Here is a 21260-nt window from a genome sequence, read left to right on the forward strand (position 1 = left end):
TGGAGGCAGAAAGAAAAATGGAATATAAATTTTAAAAAATGCATCCACCACCAGCCCATTCTAACTGTGCGGAGGAGGAGCATAGGTGCATACATCTCTTGCCACCTGACATGCCATCCTACTACTGCCACCTAATTACGAGGAGAGCAAGTGGGATGGTCTGGCAGACATATTGTCTGAACAGGCCCTCTCTAAAATGAGATGAAAAACAGCAGTATCGGAATCCCTCTCATTCCAACATAATAAGATTTCATTCTGCATAACCATTTTGTTGTCACAAGACTAGTCACCTCATGGTAGTCACCTCATAAAAACGCTCTGCATGAAATCCAGTTTAATGAAAGGATTCAAAATGCAGATGACTGTCCCTCTGCCACACCTCCAGCAAGTTGTTTTTTGTTTTTTAAGCATGCGTTCAGCTTTACTTTCATGTTATCGCCTCTTGGTGTTACCAAGTATACAGTTCCTGCGCCCTTTCTTTTTTGCATGTTTTGGGGTCAGACAGAAAGCAGGGAGACAAACCCATTTCAGGAGGGCAATTACTTGAAACAAGGATTTTGTGCATTTAGTATATCTGAAAGCCATCCATCTAATTCAGCAGGCCAGAGGTGAAAAGCACTGGCACAAGGCAGGAGTCAAAGCATTATTGTACAGGCCAGTGACCAGAGTGCAAGCATTCAATGCCGCAGTACACTTGACTGGAGATGTGGCATTGCTCTGTCCCTCTGAAAAATCTTTCTCTTCACGTGAATGTTTTTCCTTCTTCCTAGCTTAGGTCACATCACAGGCCTGCCTGCTCCGCACAGCCAACCTCGCCACCTTTTTGCTTTTGTAATCAGGCTGCAGATGTGCTTGATGATTGAACAATTTCTGCGCACCGCCGCTCCTGCTCCCAGCGGAGTCCAGCAGGCTCGCTTATGCAAGCTGTCATCTCTTCTTTTTTTCAAAGCATATAGGGTTGTGCCACCGTTGTGGTGGAGGGTAGGAGGGGGGTTGCGTGCGTGCCAGTATCTAATAGACATGTACAGGGGAGGGGGGGGAATTAGAAAGCACAGGGCTGCAGAATGGCTTTTGCAGCCCAGCATGACTGCCCGCACTCACAGCTCAAGCCACCATAAATTAAATAAATCCATTTCCACCCCTCGCTGAGACTGTGTGCGTGCAGGCGGGTGGCGGGCAGGCACACAAACACACAAACCCGCTCTCTTGCTCTTGGAGTCCAAAGATGATAGAAAGTCTTCTGGGGATTATTTCCCATTTGTAGAGTGACAATGGAAAGCCGTGTCACACAAATATCTATTCTCCCTTGCCTGGCATGACCAGTTCTTCCTTTTGCCTCACATGTGGTCCCTTTTTCATAGCTCCAAGCCAGCAGTCGTAGCTATTAGGTTACTAGTGGTAAATAAAGCTTTATTAAAGCCAACTTCCTCTTCTCCCCCTCAAGTGTTTAATGATTAAAATGACCTTTCACCTGACATTTCCATTGCTGCTTATTTTGTTTTTGAAGTACCCTTTCTAGTAAGGGAATAAACCAGTTGTTGTGGATGGGTGTTTACACCTCTGGCAGTCCCTCAAGTCTTGAAGTCAAAATAGTGTTCCAAGTGCATCCTGGAAAAGTTTCTTGATTTAAAGGCAATGATTCTCAATTTATTACTAACTACCTGTGTATAAATGTATACATCCAATAACCTTTCATGAACACTAAGGCACATATGTAGACCGGGCAACTTGTGCCTACTGGTTTCATTTTGTATCTGCTTCTATTCCCATGGGATCATGGCACATATGAATTAACAGGCAACATTATTAAAACAAAGCTATAAAATATACTGTTACGGGTAAAACTAAATATATGGTTAACACTAAGTCTATTTATCCTTGATCCATTGATGTGTGCCCAAATTAAAGGTTTGGTTTTATCTTTGATGAGCCTCCATAGGAAAGGAGCTTCACAATTAGGAAGCAGACACTCTGTGTTACATGCTTCCACTTATCATTACTCAGGCCTCAGACTAGATTTGGGGGTTTACAGAACTCACCCAGCAACAAGTGTTCCTCCTGTTTGAGGGGAGAGCTCTAGCCCAACATACTTCAGGGTTGCAGGTGTAGGCAGTGGCCAAAGTGTTCCCATCATCTCCCATCAGGACATTTCCCAAACTCTCCTCCCCTCTGGTTGTTTCCCCTGGCCTTTTACATCCCAAGCCACAGGCTACCCAAATCTTGCAACCCCTCCTATCAGGCCATATTCCCCTGCTTCCACCTGAATTTGCCGGGTGGCCATGCCCTCTAGCTCATCTTTCTTTGATCTGCAGCTAGAGAGAGATCTGCTTGCAGCAACTGGCTCTTCTCTGACAGCACAAAGCCCGCCCCCCCCCCCCCAAGTGTCCTTTGTGGGTTCCCTAAACACTGTAAATACCTCTTTGTATGGCCTCTCAGCTGGTACTTCACACAGTGAGGCCAATTTCCACACATGTGCCCCTCCCCCATTTATGTGGAGAGTTAGGGTTTAAGCTGTCTTTAAAGTGATATAGATACAGACATAGCAATTGAAGCTGTCCACCTTCTGTCTGGAAGAGGTAAGAGAATGTTTGGGGTGTGTGTGTGTGTGTGTGTGTGTGTGTGTGTGTGTGTGTGTGTGTGTGTGTAAAGTCTGGGCTGATGTAATGTAATGTTTAAGAACATGAACTGTGAGTGGGAGCTCCCATGTTTGGTTCAACTCAGCCACGGCCTCTTTGAGAAGCTGCTGTCTCTTGGCCTCATCCCTCCCCCAAATTGTCACATGGGGATAATAGTAGTGGCCTCCCTTGCAGAACTATTGTAAGCAAAAGTCATTGTTGTTGGCTCACACACCTATGGGAAGTCATTTTAATACTGCCGCATATTTTCCCCTAGTTGCTGGGGATGGGGAAGGTAAGCATGTGGGTGTGTAATAAAATGTTTGAATGCCATCTTGTAAAACTGGCCTTCACAAATTGGCACATAGTGATCCCTAGCCATCAGAAAGTAACCTGACATCTTTCCCTGTCTTTTGCTTTTGGTACAGATTTGATATTTGCTAGTGATTGGATATGAATTATTCTACCTCCCCACTTTTTGCTCTTTGTGTTGAATAGGCCTAGGTAATGTATATTCAACTGCACAAGCTGTCGAGAACTGTGTGGTATTTAGTCTTGACATTAGAACACACTTGATCAAATGGCACTTTCCGCCACGTCTCCAAAGGCAGGCCTTTTTGAGCATAGCTGTCACGGAGTATGACTGCTACTCCTTAGCTCTCTATTTGCTAGCGCCGGAGGTGTGAAAGATGGCAGCGAATGGGGAGATAGTTAATCAATAACCACAAGGTCAGACAGACAGTGTCAGTTTTAGTGCTCCCTGTTAGGAAGCAGAAGCAGAGGATTTGTAGGGACTTGTAAAGGCTTAAAAGAAACACAAGGCAGTGCTATGTGAGAGGAGAATGAGAGCGCTCTCAGCTTCGGAAGAAAAGGGAGACCTCTGCTGGCTTGTCTGGGGAGGAAGCAGCAGCACTCTCTTGCCCAGGGTGGCTAGTAAGCAAAGGCAATGAACTCTTTGAGCCCTCTAAATGTGAGCAAGCTTTTTGTGTGTGCATGAAAATGAACTGCTTCTATTTGGCTCTGAAGTTTTGCCTATTAATACATACCTATAGTACAACAATTCACACACACACACACACACACACACACACACACACACACACACTGCAAAAAGGTCTGTGTTTGCAAATGCATGTGTGATTATGTAACTAAATCAATGTGTGCTTTTTCCTTCAAAGAAAAGCTTTTGTCTCTTATACTTTTTATTTGATTTTCACAACACAAAAGGACAAACACAAATGATACAAACACTCATAAACACACACAATAAAGACTTCCATCTCATCATTGGAACAAGTGTTGTTAACAATAACCGGATCTTGCCTATAGATTAAACATTCTCTCCCCAGTAATTCATATAAAAAACAACTTTAGGGTGTTTTTAAGACATTTGTTATTAGCCCTCAAAGGCCTGACAAAAATCCATTTTGTGATGTATTTTTAAATAGACAAGAAGAGGGTCCCATTCTTTTTTAAATTCTTCAAATTTATTTCTTAGTAGTGATGTTAATTTCGCCATTTCTGCCAATTCTAGTACTTTAAGAATCCAATCCTCTTTAGACGGGCATTGACTGTTTTTCCATTTGCGCGCAAATGTCAGTCTTGCTGCCGCAGTTAAGTACATGAAGAGGGTCCAATATTTCCTCGGTAAAGCATGGTTATCAATACCTAATAGTATTGATTCTGGACTCTTAGGAAAAGTCATTTTGAATACTTTTTAAAGTTCATTATATATTAAGTCCCAATAACCTCTCGATTTATTGCATGTCCACCATAAATGTATATAAGAACCCTCTTCTTTCTTACATTTCCAACATTTATTTGACATATTCTTGTAGATTATGGCCAACATTTTGGGTGTAAGATGCCATCTGTACATCATTTTCAAAATATTTTCCTTTAAATTAGAGCAAGCAGTGAATTTTATATCTTTTATCCAAAGTTTTTCCCATTTTTCCAAATCAATGTTATAACCATGTTATTTAAAATAAAGACCAATAAGCAAATGCTAGCTGATGCAGGTGGGCATCACTTGTAATTATTCAGGGTTCAGATTTAATAAGCCCCCAACCTGCATGTTTTTATTCAGTGTTAAAGCTCAAAATGAAGTTTTGGGAAAACTTCTCACCCAAATTGTAAAGTAGCATGCACATAGAAAGAAACAGAAGGTGACATTGCAAAATCCAAAAATTTTAATTCAGATTTTTATTTCCTACTTGATATTTGTGCATTAAGCGCTGAATAAGCTTTTAGTTTTTGAACTTGATCTTGTATATGCAAGTGCATGTTTGGTGCACTGCATGTTTTGGCAGTCTTGAGTAACATTTCTCTGCTCTTATGTGCAAGATGATCCAAGAAAGTTCAGTGAATACAGCTGGGAGCCCAGCACCATGCTGAGGAAGAGAGGTACATTTAATATTTGTGTGTGTGTTGCTACGATAGTTTGTATTTTGACTAGCTCTGAAACAAAGGATGGGAGGGATTAAAACCTTCACTTAAATTCACAGCTGTCAAACTGGCACATTAAATAGCAGACTTCGCGTGCTGAACATCCTACAAGATTTCATGTATGTGCTCATATAATAATGTATCTGGCTCACAATGCTGGGAGGAATAGCACTTTAAACCAACTAATTGTTTTTAACCCCAAGATGTGTTCATGCTACAATGCGTTGGTATTTGCCTCCTAACTTGAATCAGCTATTTCCTGATTTTCACTGATCACTTATTCAGGGCTTCTCAACATGTAGGTCCCCAGATGTAATTGGACTTCAACTCCCATAATCCCCAGCCCTAGTGGCCTTTGGTTGGGAATTATGGGAGTTGAAGTCCAATTACATCTGGGGACCCACACGTTGAGAAACCCTGACTTAGTTGAAACCCCTTCCCACCCTGTTTATAGTCTAGCTTAGTGCTTAATCAAAGCTACTTAATAAATAGCAATTGTCTGCCCTTACTAATGCCTCTCAGTATATAGAGACACCAAGTAAATTAGTCAATTTTGTCTGCTTGATGAAATTTCACAAGCAATTTCTAGCCATACAATTTTTCTGTACTCTTATTCTCCCTTAGCCTCAGTGCCAGTGCTAAGAGGGAGAAATGATATCCCACAGGCATAAGTTTTCAATATTATTTTGAAGAATTCAAGTTTCTTCATTCTTTCGCTTATGAACCTAACTAGGACCACTCCAGATGTACCACTTGACTGCTAACCATGGCAAGCCAAAGAACTGCACACTTCAGCTCCATTCTCATGCAACCCCACTTCCCTCCACTGCCCCAATCATTTCTTGGTATTATATCTTCATATATGTTAAATGTGATTAAGACAAATATGTCTGCACTCCTAGCCCAGTATTTGAAGGTAGGTTCAAGTGAGAGTGCAGTGTCTGCACCAACCTCTAGTTAAAACCTTGTTTTTCCCTCCTTCACATTTTTTATTGGAATGCAACCAGACTGTTTGGTTGGTTGGTTGATTAAATATATAGACTGGTTTTTTACATTTGTACCTGAAGCAGTGCACAATACTTGTAAAAATGCAGACTAAATATATATTACAAAAATACAGTCAACAATAAAGAAGTAATCAGCAATGACACTTATAGAGTGGCTTCAGATGCCGTGCAGAACCTGGGTTGATGTCAAGCTGTGTGCAAATTCTCTGTCCCTTCCCATCCTCGCACGAGTGCCTACTTCCTTTCTAGCTTAGGTTTTGCCAAAATTGGTCATGACATCCAAACGCCTGGGGCTCAGATTTTCTGAAGCAAATAGATTAGAATAAGCCGAGATTGCAACCAATCTCAGTGTAGTCTAACCTAGAAACCTTGGAAGTAGGCACTTGTGTAGGAATGGGGGGGGGCACACACTCCCAGGATTGAGGGAGTTTGCCTGGAACTTGTCTTCAACCAAGGTTTTGCACAACATCTGAAACTGCCCATAGAGGCATACAATAGCAGTTAGCAATAAAATTCAGTGTCAGACAAATTTCTCTCTAAAAACAAAAATATCAACTTGATGATAGAAAGAAGCCACCAGAGGGAGCCTACCAGGTATTTAAAGGGGAGGATGGGTTCCATAAGCTGGGTGCCACCTCAGAGAATGCCCTGTTCTGGAGCACCAAATATCTTTTGCTGGAGTTGGGACTCAGAGCAGAACTTCCCGAAGATTTCAGTGTTCAGACAGGTTCATATGGGAAGAGGTGGCCCTTTAGATACTCTGCTCCTAAACCACTGAGGGCTTGATAAGTAATGGCCACCACCTTAAACTGTGCTTGGCAACCAATCAGCAGCTAGCATAGGTGGTACATTAAAGGAATCACTCGATCTTTATAATGGGCCCCTGATAACAGTCTAGCTCAGTGTTCTTTATTATAAGGCCCAGGAGCCAGTAGCAGCTCCCATACGAAGATTGTGTGTGTATGTGTATATATATGATTAATATTTATATACTGCTTTTCAACAGAAGTTCCCAAAGCGGTTTACATAGACATAAACAATCAAACAAATAAATGAAATGGCTCCTTGTCCCCAAAGGGCTCACAATCTAAAAAAGAAACATAAGATAGATACCAGCAACAGCTGGTTAATTTACTAATAATTTTAGTAAATTAAAAATTATGGGGGCATACTGCAACTACTACTACTAAAATATTTATGTATGCTGGGACTCAACAGGGCTCTGTTTCTCTGTAAGGGCTCCTCTTACTCTGGGAAAAGCTCTGCACTGCACAGAGGTCAGCATGGTGGGAAATGGCTCTCATACTGAAGTTTTCTGGCCAATGGGTCCCTTCTTGAAAAATAGTCAAGATCACAGAGAAAGCTACTGTGTTCTGGGCTAGCTGAGGTTTAATTCAAGGACTGAATTTAATTCAAGGACCTCAGTCCTTAATTCAAGGACTGGGCATTCTTATGGCCTTTTAGATCCTGGCACTTCCTAACAAATACATTTACATTTAATTGTAAACCGCCCTGAGCCATTTCTGGAAGGGCGGTATATAAATCAATCAATCAATCAATCAATCAAATAAATTTGAGGTTACAGATTTTGTGGGGGATGGGCAACTGTCAAGGGGAACCCTGTTATGGCAAAACAGATATAGTATGGCAAATACTTTCACGGATTAAAGCCCACTTTAGGCCAAACTACACATGACATTAGTGTGTGTGTGTGTGTGTGTACGCACATGTAGAAACAAGATTATAAACAATGTGGCCAAAAGGCCATGAAATGTAACAGAGTCCAAATTTTCTGTACAAGGCCTTGATGACAGAAACCTTTCCTCTCTAAAGAAAAAGAAACAGGAGTGACAATAGATGAGGCAGTGCTTCATTCTCACACTTGCCAAATGGCCTTTCCTTTATATAATTATCTATTATTTGTAACTATAGGTGGTGGTTTTTCCCCCCTAAGTACTGAAATCTAAGTACATTATATTTGCCTGTGGGTAGATGCATTCAGATTAAATGTGGAAGCTTGATCGAATTTCAGCTTTCCCATCCCACCCCTCTTCCAAACATGCCTCTGAAATTCCACAAGGTTCAGCTGGGCCAGCAAACTAACCTTTGTAACCTAAATGTGTAGTTAGCTTTTTTGTTTATTATTTATTTGCCATATTGTCTTAATCATGCTTCAGGGATTTGAACAAACCAACCCTGATGTTTTATTTTCAAATTCTTGCAAGAGCTCCACCCCCACTCACAGAGACACTGGTGCAGAGCAGCCAAGAAGCAGCTTTTCCTGGTTTTTCCCTCAGGACACTCTCTGGCAAAATCTGCCTAGTGACTGCCATAATCGATCTGCCACAGCAACTCACCTATACTGTTGTGTGCTGGCCTCAGACATTGACTGGGAGCTTTGCGGGGGGGGGCAGGGTGAGTACAGGAGCCAAATGTCTGTGTTGGGGTGCTGTGGACCAGCATATTCCCTTCCCACTAACCTAACTATTACAAGAAGGCTCCATGATGACAAGAAAGCTGTGGGCTGCCCATCTTTGTATAGCCACACCATGGATAGGCTCCGACTAGCTGAGAGCAGCTGAGGATGAGCAAAAAGAGCTGAAGCAGCTTGTGCAGCTTTTCCACATCCGCTCCAAGCTGGCAACCAATGACAAGGAAGGGAGTGGTGGGGTGAAGCATTGCCAGGAGTTGGAACTCTGAGATTGCATATGGGACAGGGAAAGGGAGGAGGCAAACAAACCACCAGCAGCCAAAACAAACCACACTGTTGCTGATCATCTGTGGAGCAAACCTCTGCTTGTTCTTTGAAGCTTGGTTAAAATAAAAGTTGACTCCGCATTTTGTCTGACTCTACTTGCCTTGTTTTTGTGCTCTGTTACTCAAGTTTCAATAGAAATGTTACTTAACTGCAAATAAATTAAAGTGAATTCCCCCCCCCCATATTTTTATACCACCCAAAAATTGTGTCTCTGCATGGTTTACAACAAAGAATGACAACAGAAAAGTTAAAATATTAGTTAAAACCAATAAATGACAACAGAGAAATTAAAACATTGGTTAAAATAAATGACAGCAAAAAGTTAAAACATTACAACAATTTAAAACCTTAAAACAATATTTAAAACAATGTTAAAACTATTAAAAGCCCCTGGTGGCACAGTGGTAAAAACTGCCGCCCTGTAACCAGAAGGTTGCAAGTTCGATCCTGACCAAGGGGCTCAAGGTTGACTCAGCCTTCCATCCTTCCGAGGTCGGTAAAATGAGTACCCAGAATGTTGGGGGGCAATATGCTAAATCATTGTAAACCGCTTAGAGAGCTTCCAGCTATAGAGCGGTATATAAATGTAAGTGCTATTGCTATTGCTAAAATGGTATTTAATTAAAAGCCTGGGTGGACAGTGAAATATACCAGACATTATCTGTTAAACATAATGATACATCCTTATCTTTCAAAGCAATCTGTTGGAACAGCATTCTGTTTGGGATGTGCAGAACATTTCGATGATGAAACATTTCAACTCAAAATGAACTGTTTCGAGCTTGAAACTTTGGGCTCAGAATGAAACAACCCTGTTTCAATGGAAATGTTTCAATGTTGTGAGCGCCATTTTTGAGGCCTTTCCCATCCTTGCTGATTGGTTACCTGGCACTGGCTTCCAATTGGTTTGCGTTCTCCTTTCTACTTGGGTGGCTTGTTATACAAATCAAGTGGGCAGCTGTGCCCCCATTGACTGGGGGGATGGAGGAGGGAGGGGGAACACAAAAGGAGGGTTTCAAATTCAAAATGTATTCAAAGGGACTGGGAGGCAGAGAGAGCACTTATAGTCTCTCTTGAAGACGATACATCAGGAGGAAGGAATCAGGGAAAGTTTGATTTTGCGGTTTTCTTTGGTTTCCCCATGGGGGTGGGGAAAGGTTAGTTAAAAAGCACTGGCTTGCCCATTTCTTTTGTGGTTTGGGTGGTAGGTAGCACTCATCATGCCCTACTGCCCAACCCACTTGGTGTCCCTAGGAACTATCCATAGGGAAACAATGGCGTTTTTGAGTTTCCTCATTGCTCCCTATGGCCAGAACACTCAAAACGTTTCATCAAAACATCCAACTTGACCATTGTTTCCAATGAAATGCTTCAGACATTCGTGTTTTGTTTTGAGCTCGAAACAAAATACAAAATCTTTTTCATGCACATCTCTACTTTCTGTCTGGAGATGGTTAAGAGTCTCTTGTGCATTTGTAAAGCTGAATTGATTTTGATATTGCTTAGAAACTATAAGCTCTGAATCAATTCTACTTTGATGTCAGTGTCATGAAACCGATTACTGTGGGTTTTGAGCAGTGTAGTCTGGCAATTTCTTAAATGGCCTAGCTTGAGACTTCAGTGATACATGTTAAGTTGCAACACATTCGATTTGCAGTATATTTTACCTTTGTGATTGTGTTGCACCATAAGTTGAAGAACTTCATTCATGCTTGTGTTTTGGATGTGCATGTGCTTAGGTCTCTAGTAGTTGGAGGAAGATTGCAGGAAAAAGCATTGAAGGACTGACCTTAGTTTCTCTACCCTCCATCCATTGTGGTGATGGGTTTAGTACTTAAATCCATGTCTCTCAAATGTCTGATAACTGTGGGACACTTTATTTTCTATATTAAAATTTGAAGCCTACTTCCCTCTTAACCCCACCCCCCCACAATTTTACGTATCGTAAATTTTATTTGTGTAGACTTTGTGATGTTCAGTATGTAAGATCAAAAACTCCTCCTCCTTACAGGAGTTCATGTTTCTGCACAGATTACTGTTCTGTGTGCAGCTCTCCAGAGGGCAAATAATTCTGCTGTATCTCTGTATTGAAAGTGATGAAAAGATCCAGTCACATTTGATGGTGTAGACTCAGCAGAACTATCTGCCCCTACAGAGCGCTACTGGAATGAAGCAAGACCAGAGCAGTGACATAGATGGAGACACACCAAGTATCCTCCTCATGGTTGGGCACTTTGAGTTCATAGGAGATTTTACTTTTTTACTTTTTTGCCTTTTATTTCTCAGGCACATAATTCAATTATGGTTTGATTTTATTGTTGTTTCTTGCATGCTCCGTTCTTGATATTGCCAAATAAAGAACATGTTGCTAACTGGTTATGCAAGGAAAAGACATATGAGGTCCTGGATAAGTAATTTAATGACTCTTTCCATTTCCAATCAAGTGGTTCACATCTAAGCAAAGGAGGGAGGTAGTTCTTACTTCCACATATCCTAAATGTACACTTTTGGAGATATAATAGTGAAATGTGCTTCCATTTTAAACTTGGTATAAAGTCAGCTATGGGAAATACTCTGCTATAGACTTGTCCAAGCACAATGCTGTGTATTTTCTGAAAACACTGTAAGGCCACCTTGTTTGTTTGCACTAGGGTAATTTAAATGTGTGGGTTTAAAAACACACACCAAAATATTACCCCTTAATTGGGATATTTTATATTGCTGATATACCATGCTGTGTATTTTGCATTGTTACATGCCTTTAGCTGCTGGAATTAAGTGGATTAGAAATCTACTTAAGTAGTAAAATTGTTTTGTATCTAACACTCCTATTGGGGTCTATTTATGCTGTGAATGATTACTGACCAGTGTTTCAAGCATGGAACTGGGTTTTCAGTGTTTCAAACTTCATATTGTTTCCCATTATACCAGCTAGATAAGCCATTGTGCCATTTATGTTCCCAGTCTTTTTATTTGTTGATTACTGGTAAGTGCAAGCCATGTGCTTCATGTAAGTTTCTTCAGTCTCCCTGCTTCTTTGTGACCTCATAATCTACTGTTAGCAGAAGCTGCTTGATAATATTGGCTGACAGCTTGAATGTCTGGTATATCTCACTGTAGAGGAAAATAAGGCTTTCTCCAAGTGGTTAGTATGTTTTGCCCAGAGATGGTAATAATTTTAAGCTGATCTGTGTATGATGCAGTAAGACAATTAATCAAATGATGATCAGAGAAGGGAGAGGCACAGAGAGGGAGAAAGAGCACCTCACAAAATCAGGGTTGAAGCTGATCTTGCAAGTATCCCATGGCCTGCCCCTGATCCCTTGCCCCACTCCTTTCCAGAATGGAGAGATTATCCTTCTTATCTCTGACAGTACCTACCTGTGTGGCCCCTAGTCTAACTGGAATTCACCCCAAAAATGGTTTGAGGAATTGAGGAATTTTGGGTGAGAGAAATGTTATGGATCAGACCCCTGATAATGTTGGTAGGCTCCATTCTGACAGGGATGGAACAGGTTTCCTGAGATCTTATTAACAATGGATTATGGATGGGGATGTGAAGAGAATTGGAGGGAGGTTGTAAGTAGGCTTCTTGGCAGAGCTTGGGAGACCATGTCTGAAACAATGTGTGTGTGTTAAAGTCTGTTTCCTTTGGGGGGGGGTGTATACATTTTTGTTTTCTATCAATCTTTATTACGGTCTTAGACCAGCATAAAGTAAAAGGAGCATATAACCATTGTATTAAAAGCAATTGAGAGCAGCTGAAAATGACAGAGCCTATGCCTTATCAGCATAAAGACTGTGAGGTTACTATAAAATTACTATAAGATGGCTGTAAGGCTAAAAACTGTGGGTGACTAAAATAGCATGAGAACTATAGAGTCACAGTAGGGCTAAAATGTATAGGATGCTGTTAAAAGTTACATGCTATAAAACTGCTGCAGTGCTAGAATATGTAAAACAATGTCTATAAAAGATTAAAAGATAAACTGAGATAGTAAAAGCAGTAGGGCTGAATAACTGAAGAATTTTTGCTAGCAGTCAGAGCCCGGCAAATTCTTCATGCTGCCATGCAGAACTTGGCAATATTGTATGTTTTTAGAGGGATTACCGTCTGAAAGTAATAGGAAGCTGTAGAATTGGTCCGAGTCTCCCGGCGATCTGTCAAGTAGTGGGAGAATGAGGGCATTACGTAAGGGCATTACCTTCAGAAAGGGCTACCAATTCTCTGCTATTCTTATCCCACTGTAGAAATAACAAAAATTAATTATGGCTTTTTGCTTCATAGGGACATTGAAAGCTGCCTTATACTGAGCCAGACCATTGGTCCATCTAAATCTGTATTGTCTACACAGACTGGCAGCAGCTTCTCCAAGGTTGCAGGCAGGCATCTTTCTCAGCCCTATCTTGGGCATGCCAGGGAGGGAACTTAGAACCCTCTACATGCAAGCATGCAGGTGCTCTTCCCAGAGCAGCTCCATCCCCTAAGGGAAATATCTTACAGTGCTCCCATTCAAATGCAAACCAGGGAAGACCCTGCTTAGCAAAGGGGACAATTCATGCTTGCTACCACAAAACCACCTTATGGCACAGTGAGGAAATAACTTGCCTAGCGAGCAAGAGGTTACTGGTTTGAATCCCTGCTGGTATGTTTCCCAGAATATGGGAAACACCTATATCGGGCAGCAGAGCTACAGGAAGGTGCTGCAAGGCATCATCTAACACTGCGTGGGAGGAGGCAATGGTAAACCCCGCCTGTATTCTACCAAAGAAAACCACAGGGGTCTATACCGACACGAGGGCACAACTTTACCACAAGACCGGCTCTAAAGTGTAAAGTTTGTTTAAGACATTTCTGCAACTATTTATTTGAAATATCATGCCCACTTAAGGGGCTACCATCCCTATTATTTTCATCCTGTTCTGCAAAGAAATGAAGAGAAAATTGGCATTTAAGTGATTCTCCCCATTGTATCCTATGGATAAATATTCAGACTAAGCATGTATTCTAATGCAAATTGGGGCGGGGGGAGAGTCCAAAGCCCTGATCTGAACAGTACATGCTTCAAATACTGAATCAGAATGCCTAGTGAAATTCTTGCCCATTTGCATGGACCTAATGAAAATAACATTGCTTCTAAGAGAGCACTCCTCTTTTCTTTAAACCTGCCACAAAGGACAAACATAAGCTGTGCAACATCCAGGATCTTTTCCAATGTAGAATTGGCAGAACTAAATTTGACTCTCACCCCCCTAATGATCTTTCTTCTTCTTTTTGTGTCTTGCAGCTTGAAGGATTTTAATGGCTTTCAGGTAGAATCCAAGTGGAGACAATCAAAATGAATTCTATGGACAGGCACATACAGCAGACCAATGATCGGCTGCAGTGCATAAAACAGGTAAGCCGAAGGCATGTCATTAGAAGATCTGGGCATGCTAAAGCACCCACAGCACTGCATGTCAGCTGCGCTCTTTGTAGCATTTATGTTGTATCAAAGCCTGCTGAGCAATGGCAGTGTTTTTTCTGTAGATGAAAAATCATTCAGATTTGAACATGGTCTCATGATTTGAACATTTTCATACAAATTTACTTCTCCAGTTGTTTGTGTGTGTGCACGCACTCATTTATGTTTTGGTGGAGAGACCCAGACAATGTGCTCACTTACAATACAATAAAATACAACAAATATTATATATACTGCTTTTCAACCAATGTTTCCTAAGTGGTTTACATAGATATAAATAAATAAATGAAAAGGCTCCCTGTCCCCAAAGGGCTCACAGTCTTAAAAAAAGAAGAAGTTAAGAGCGACACCAGCAACAACCACTGGAGGGATGCTGTGCTGGGGAAGGATGGGACCAGTTGCTCTCCCCTTGCTAAATAAAGATCATCATCACTTTTAAAAGGTGCCTCTTTGCTCAGTTAGCACATACTCTGCACCACAGTCATTTCTTTTTTAAAATGATGTTTATTCTGCCCTTGCTCCAAGGAGTTTAAAAGAGCTTATAGTTCTTCCCCGCTCACAACAACCCCATAAGGTAGGTTAGACCGAGAGATAATGACTGGTTTCAATCAAATATTTATTGCAGTCATTGACCAGTATACTTACCAGTTTTAAAAAAACACAACGCACAGTAAATACAACAGCCCAAGGAATTAAAAATTTTCCCAAAATGCTTCCCCTTTTGGGGAAAGCTACAATTGCCAGGCGTGATCTAGAGGCTAAAATACATAATTTGGCTACATTATAAGAAATATTATTATCTTCATATGCTAAAAGAAACCAAATGTAAAATTCATCAGATTGACCTGGAAGAGCTTTTACCATGGGTGTAATTAGTTTATGGTGCAAGTCATCATAAAAAAGCACAATACAGTAGAACATGACCAACTGCTTCAATCTGTCCTGATCCACATGGGCAAAAATGTTGCTGAACAGGGATATTCTTGTATCTGCCTTATAATAGGGCTGATAGGAGGGCATTGAAATCGGCCCTATAGAAGACCCACCAATATCTGAGCACAATCAGTGTACCCAAATATGGTGCCGGCTGAAAGTTGGGAATCTGCCTAAGAGCCCTATAGGCTCTAGGCACCTTACTTAAATCACTTTGGAGTTCCTTCCTTGTCCAGAATTAATTGTTTGAACATTTCCTTGGCCCTCTCAAAACCCAGCGATAGCAAGAGATCTGGTGAAAAGCCACATAGAGATAATTTGCTGATAACAATCTTCACCCATTTTGAGTGAAAATTATCGGAAAGTATTAAAGGAGCCAATCCTACTTTTAAAATGTTCAGCTTTATGGGTCATTCAGTGAATTTTATGAATGAGCAAAGTTTTGAACTCTGGCTTTGCTGGTCTAAATCTGATGCTGTATCTGTACATTGTACCATACCAACTACTGCAAACATATCACCTGGTATGAGTGTGTGTGTGTGGCTGCAGTTAGTTGTGGTTTCCCAGTGCATTTGTACTGCATGTTCCTGAGTCTTTGGGGACGTGTATCTATATGTTATATGTTTACCATGTAACAATGCTGCAATACTGTATGAAGCGTGAAGCAGCTCTAAATGTTTGGAGTAGATTGCAAAACAAACCCCAACAATCCTGTATTATTGGGAATTGTAAGCATATGCTGCACCAAGCTGCTGGGTGACAATAATAATCTAAACTACCTCTATGCCATTAATGCCCATCATTGTCAGATGAAGGTCAGTAAAGCTACTAACTGGCAACAGAATTTGATATGCTGTATGTGTGTGATGAGGACCAGACCGGGGATGATATCCCACATGAATTAAGTACGAAGTATCATAACAGTCTGGGGCAGCAGTGTGAAGACAAATACATGTCTGCAAGATCCAACAGAGATACGTTTATGTATTTTAATTTATATTGCAAGGGCATGGGGTATCTTAAAGACATAAAGGGTAAGACCAAAAAAGGCAAAATATTTCTTTAGCATCCAGTACCTACATTTTTTTATAATCTTGCTAGCAGCAGCTAATGTTTCAAGGAGCTAGACTGCCTCTGCTCCTCATCTACACTCTGCAAAAATGTATAAATGATAATCCATGTTCCACTTAAAGTGGATCAAGTTCCAGTAGAGGGTTATGACAGGTTAGCTCACTTGGGCATACAAACATCATCTTCCCAGTGCTAGAATGTTTTCAGGCTTTCTTTAAAATCTAAACTCCTTTTCCTCTCCCAATTTTATATATATATATATATATATATATATATATATATATATATATATATAAAAATTATTTGTTGCCTTTTTAAAAAATCATATAAGCAAACCTTAGAGGACCTGGGTCAATTTTACTGCCTTAAAGATTTTTCCAGTGGAACATTTTGTACTCTATTTTTGATAACTTTTAAGGGTAGACTGTACTGATCCTTGTGGCACAATCAACTGGAAAGTTCCCTGGCACAGGTCTCCTAGTAACAAACAGGAACTGCACAACAGCAGGATACCCACACTCATTAATGAGATGAGGATGCCAGTTGGACTTTCCGTCTCAGTTATCAGAATACTTTGGGCTGGCGCAGCCCTGGATTAACCATAAGGCAAAACAGGCACATGCTTAGGGCATCAAGGGAAGGGGGGCACCACAGAATTTCTCCCCTACCTATCATGCCTTTAACTCTTTCACTGAACATAAGAACATAAGAAGAGCCCTGCTGGATCAGGCCCAAGGCCCATCTTGTCCAGCATCCTGTTTCACACAATGGCCCACCAGATGCCACTGGAAGCCACAGGCAGGAGTTGAGGGCATGCCCTCTCTCCTGCTGTTACTCCCCTGCAACTGGTACTGAGAGGCATCCTGCCTTTGAGGCTGGAGGTGGCCTAAAGCCCTCCAACTAGTAGCCGATGATAGACCTCTCCTCGATGAAGTTATCAAAAACCCTCTTAAAGCCATCCAGGTTGTTGGCTGTTACCACATCTTGTGGCACAGAATTCCACAAGTTGATTATGTGTTGTGTGAAAAAGTACTTCCGTTTGTTGGTCCTAGATTTCCTGGCAATCAATTTCATGGGGCGGCCCCTGGTTCTAGGGTAATATGTGAGAGAAAATAACTTCTCTCTATCAACCTTCTCCACTCCATGCATGATTTTATAGACCTCTATCATGTCTCCCCATAGTCGTCGTCTTTCCTAAACTAAAAACCCCCAGGTGTTGTAGCCTTGCCTTGTAAGAAAGGTGCTCTAGGCCCCTGATCATCTTGGTTGCCCTCTTCTGCACCTTTTCCAGTTCTACAATGTCCTTCTTTAGATGTAGTGACCAGAATTGTACACAGTATTCCAGGTGTGGATGCACCATCATTTTGTATAAGGGTATTATAATATTAGCAGTTTTATTTTCAACACCCTTCCTAATGATCCCTAGCATGGAATTGGCCTTTTTCACAGCTGCCGCACATTGAGTCGACACTTTCAACAAGCTGTCCACCATGACCTCAAGATCCCTCTCCTGGTCAGTCACCGACAGCTCAGATCCCATCAGCTTATACTTGAAGTTGGGGTTTTTCGTCCCAATGTGCATCACTTTACACTTGCCAACACTGAAGCACATTTGCCATTTGGTCGCCCATTCCCCCACTTTAGAGAGATCCTTTTGGAGCTCCTCACAATCAGTTTTGGATTTCACTACCCTAAAGAGTTTGGTATCATCTGCAAATTTGGCCACCTCGCTGCTTACCCCTGCTTTCTAGATCATTTATGAATAAATTAAAAAGCACTGGTCCCAGTACAGATCCCTGGGGGACTCCATTTACTTTAATGCTCCTTAATAATCTCTTTCACTCCCTCATTGTCTAATAGTCCAACAGCCTCCCTGGCAGGTTTCCTGCTTCTGATGTATTTAAAGAAGTTTTTTCTTTTTCCCCTTTATACTTTTAGCTAAATGTTCCTCATACTCTTTTTGCCTCCCTTATTGTCACCTTGCATTTCTTTTGCCACCTTGCATTTCACTGCCACACTCAACTTTAGTCAATTTTTTTGTAGTTACTTTTATCTGCCATGTTCAATTTTACTCTGTTTTGTTAAAAAAAAAGTTTTCTTTGGCTCGGTGAGCAACTAAAGTTTTGAGAAACTACTAAACTATGTATCTGAAGTAAAAAGTCATTACTTTTTACAGTGGGGGTCAAATGGCCATGAAAAGCAAAAGTTATAGTTTGTGACAATTGCATCTAAAGTTTAAATTAGATAGGGTTCTCACAGACTATATCACTTGCATTTCATGGCCTTTTGATTCCACATATGTGTTTGTGTGAGTGAGAGAGTGCGAGAGCGCACATGTGCATGTGCACATACACTCACACCTGCCAACCCATTTGATGGGTTTGATGGATAGATTGTACAAAATTTTATTCTATGATAAATATGTTATCCTTTAGCGTTCCATAAGACTCTTGTGGTGTTTTTGCTGCAACAGACTAATGTGGCTGACTCTCTGGAGCTTCTTTGTAACGTTTTGTGGTAAATTACACCATGTGCCCAGTGTGGTAGACAGTTCTGGGAGGGGAGGAGCCAAGTTATAGTCTCAGCTGAGCAAATGGAGGAGGCCTCACTGTCGCGCCGCTCTTGGTGCCAGAGACAATAGGTGATGGGGAGTTTGTTTTATGAATTTTAGTTAACTGTCCTAAATGTAGTGTTTTTCTGTTTTGAGCCTTTTTGGATTGGTGGGAGGGGAATGAACAAATGAAAATAGAAAAAAAAACCAGTGACTGACAATTTAGCTGCACTTGGAAATGCTTGCTTTGTTTTGTGCTGTTTGCCAACTGATTTACATTTAAGCATATTTCTCTGATTCAGTTGACTATGAAATTTACCATACCTCTCCTATGACTTCTAAATCAGGCTGATGGTCACTGTAATAGCATTTGGTGACCTGGGACTCTTAAAATAATTTTTATTTGCTGAGGTGACTAAAGGAGATCTGCACAATTTATGGTCTACCAAGCCAAACACAGCCCACCGGCAATGTATAGCAGCTCACCATGGACTTGATAGATCTCCTGTTTTGGCTGCTGGCCTGAAATTACAAAAATAATTTGTGGGTTATGCTTAACTTGTTGGGAAACCTCCTTTGTCTGCTTTGACCACTTTGATATATTCTTTACATTTACATTTAATATCCCGCTCTTCCTCCAAGGAGCTCAGAGCGGTGTACTACATACTTCAGTTTCTCCTCACAACAACCCTGTGAAGTAGGTTAGGCTGAGAGAAGGGTGACTGGCCCAGAGTCACCCAGCAAGTCTCATGGCTGAATGGGGATTTGAACTCAGGACTCCCCGGTCCTAGTCCAGCACTCTAACCACTACACCACGCTGGCTCTCCATATTCTAAGTTTGCTAATCAAAAATCAACACCCCCAATCAAGGTAGGGAAAGAAAGAGAAGCTTATCAGCACAGGACTCACAGCCCGACATGGTTTAGTGATATATTCTGCCAATGCAAGGGTCTTTTTTAAGTGATTGGAGTTTGTACACACAGTACATTTAGTACACACAGAAGAAAAAAGTGAATACATTGTGAACTCTGACATTCTGCTCAAAAGAGTTTTTCTACATTGTGCTAAGGAAGTCGAGTTATTTCCATCATGCCCTTTGCAGATTGGTGGGTGGAGCACACATGTTGTTTTTCAACAATGCATGGTGGTCTTTATAGGAAAACCTTGGTCTTTGTGACATAATGGAGCATTTCCTCTTGAGCAGTTCAGAGCTTAGCTGCCAGAAATCTTGCTTCATGCTTGCTGCTTTGGGATATTGGTTTCTAACTGACAGAGAAGATGAGATGACACAGCCCCCTCCCCCACAGAAATGCACTGAAACTCGAAGAATTAAATAGTGCTATTTCACTGGGGCAGGCAGGGGGTTGGGCACTTCCTGTTTGGATAAATTGCTTACAGAAAAACTGCAAAGGAGATGTTCAGCTACTGTTCAGTGACGTTTTCCCCCTCCCTGGCTTGTTTGTCCTGAGATGGCTGATTACATTGCTGGCTGTGGCATTCGGCTGCTTTTCCTGGAATCTTGAGTTTGGTTTTCACTTTAAACAGACCTTCGCTGGTTTTCTTGCTAATTCTTAGTAGCCGGGGGTGGGGGTGGGGCAGGGGGGAGTATGGCTCCAAAGAAGAGAAGTAGTAGGGCTTATTGGCAACATGAAACTCTGACAGTTCCTTCAAGTACAAAGTTGTTCCTCCAGCATCCAGAGCAGGTTGAGAATGTTCCCATGGCCAGAGGTATGGTGCCAACTGACCATCTATCCATGGGTTCCTTAGCACAAGCAGACACTGAGGAACAGGAAAGTCTGCACACAATCCACATTTTGGAGGAGAGCCTTGGACAGGTAGGCTGTGTTAAATGTGCATTTTGTTTACATAGAGGGCAGAAGAGAGGATGGGTATGAAGCTGTGTTAGCATCTGTCTGTAAGCAGTTTCAAGTACTCCTGAAGATCTTATTTCTGGTAAAGTAGAATCAATGAGTAGCTTCAGACATGATGTGGGGAGGAAGCATGAGAGATGCTTTGGCTCTGTCACCTCTAGAGTCACTCAGTTCAACAAGCAAAATATTAAGGGTGTCCCTGGTTTAAGAGACTGTCCTTCAGGTCAGAGTTCTGAGACAACCTGTGGGCACTCATGTTGAGCACAGAGTGGAATGCACAATAGCTGGAGGTGCTACCTGTTAACCTTTTATGATCTGTGCACAAACTTACCATATCTTGTCCCTCCCCGGCATTGGAAAACACGGTGAGTGCCTCTTGAGAACAAGTGACCAGGGGTGGGAGTTAGAAGAAACTCTTAACACTTGACACTCTTCAAGAGTGTCAAGGGGACGACTACCCCTCATAGGATTCCTGCAATTCAAGCACTGAAGCAGCTTCCATATCTATAGATGAGATGCATGTCATCACCTTTGTGATGTC

At 41.5% G+C, this 21260-nt stretch overlaps 1 protein-coding gene across 23 annotated transcripts in view; it reads left to right on the plus strand.

Annotated features, from left to right (window-relative positions):
• ZMIZ1 (zinc finger MIZ-type containing 1) overlaps positions 1 to 21260 on the plus strand; it is a 640668-nt gene that overhangs the window by 354572 nt on the left and 264836 nt on the right. For all 23 annotated transcript variants that reach the window (XM_053309119.1, XM_053309136.1, XM_053309123.1 and 20 more), the window contains one exon: positions 14117 to 14227. In XM_053309119.1, coding sequence (XP_053165094.1) covers positions 14168 to 14227 — 60 coding nt within the window. In that variant the 5' untranslated portion in view covers positions 14117 to 14167. The remainder of the gene's footprint in view (positions 1 to 14116; positions 14228 to 21260) is intronic.

Source organism: Hemicordylus capensis, chromosome 3 (assembly GCF_027244095.1).
Source record: "Hemicordylus capensis ecotype Gifberg chromosome 3, rHemCap1.1.pri, whole genome shotgun sequence".
Classification (NCBI taxonomy): domain Eukaryota; kingdom Metazoa; phylum Chordata; class Lepidosauria; order Squamata; family Cordylidae; genus Hemicordylus; species Hemicordylus capensis.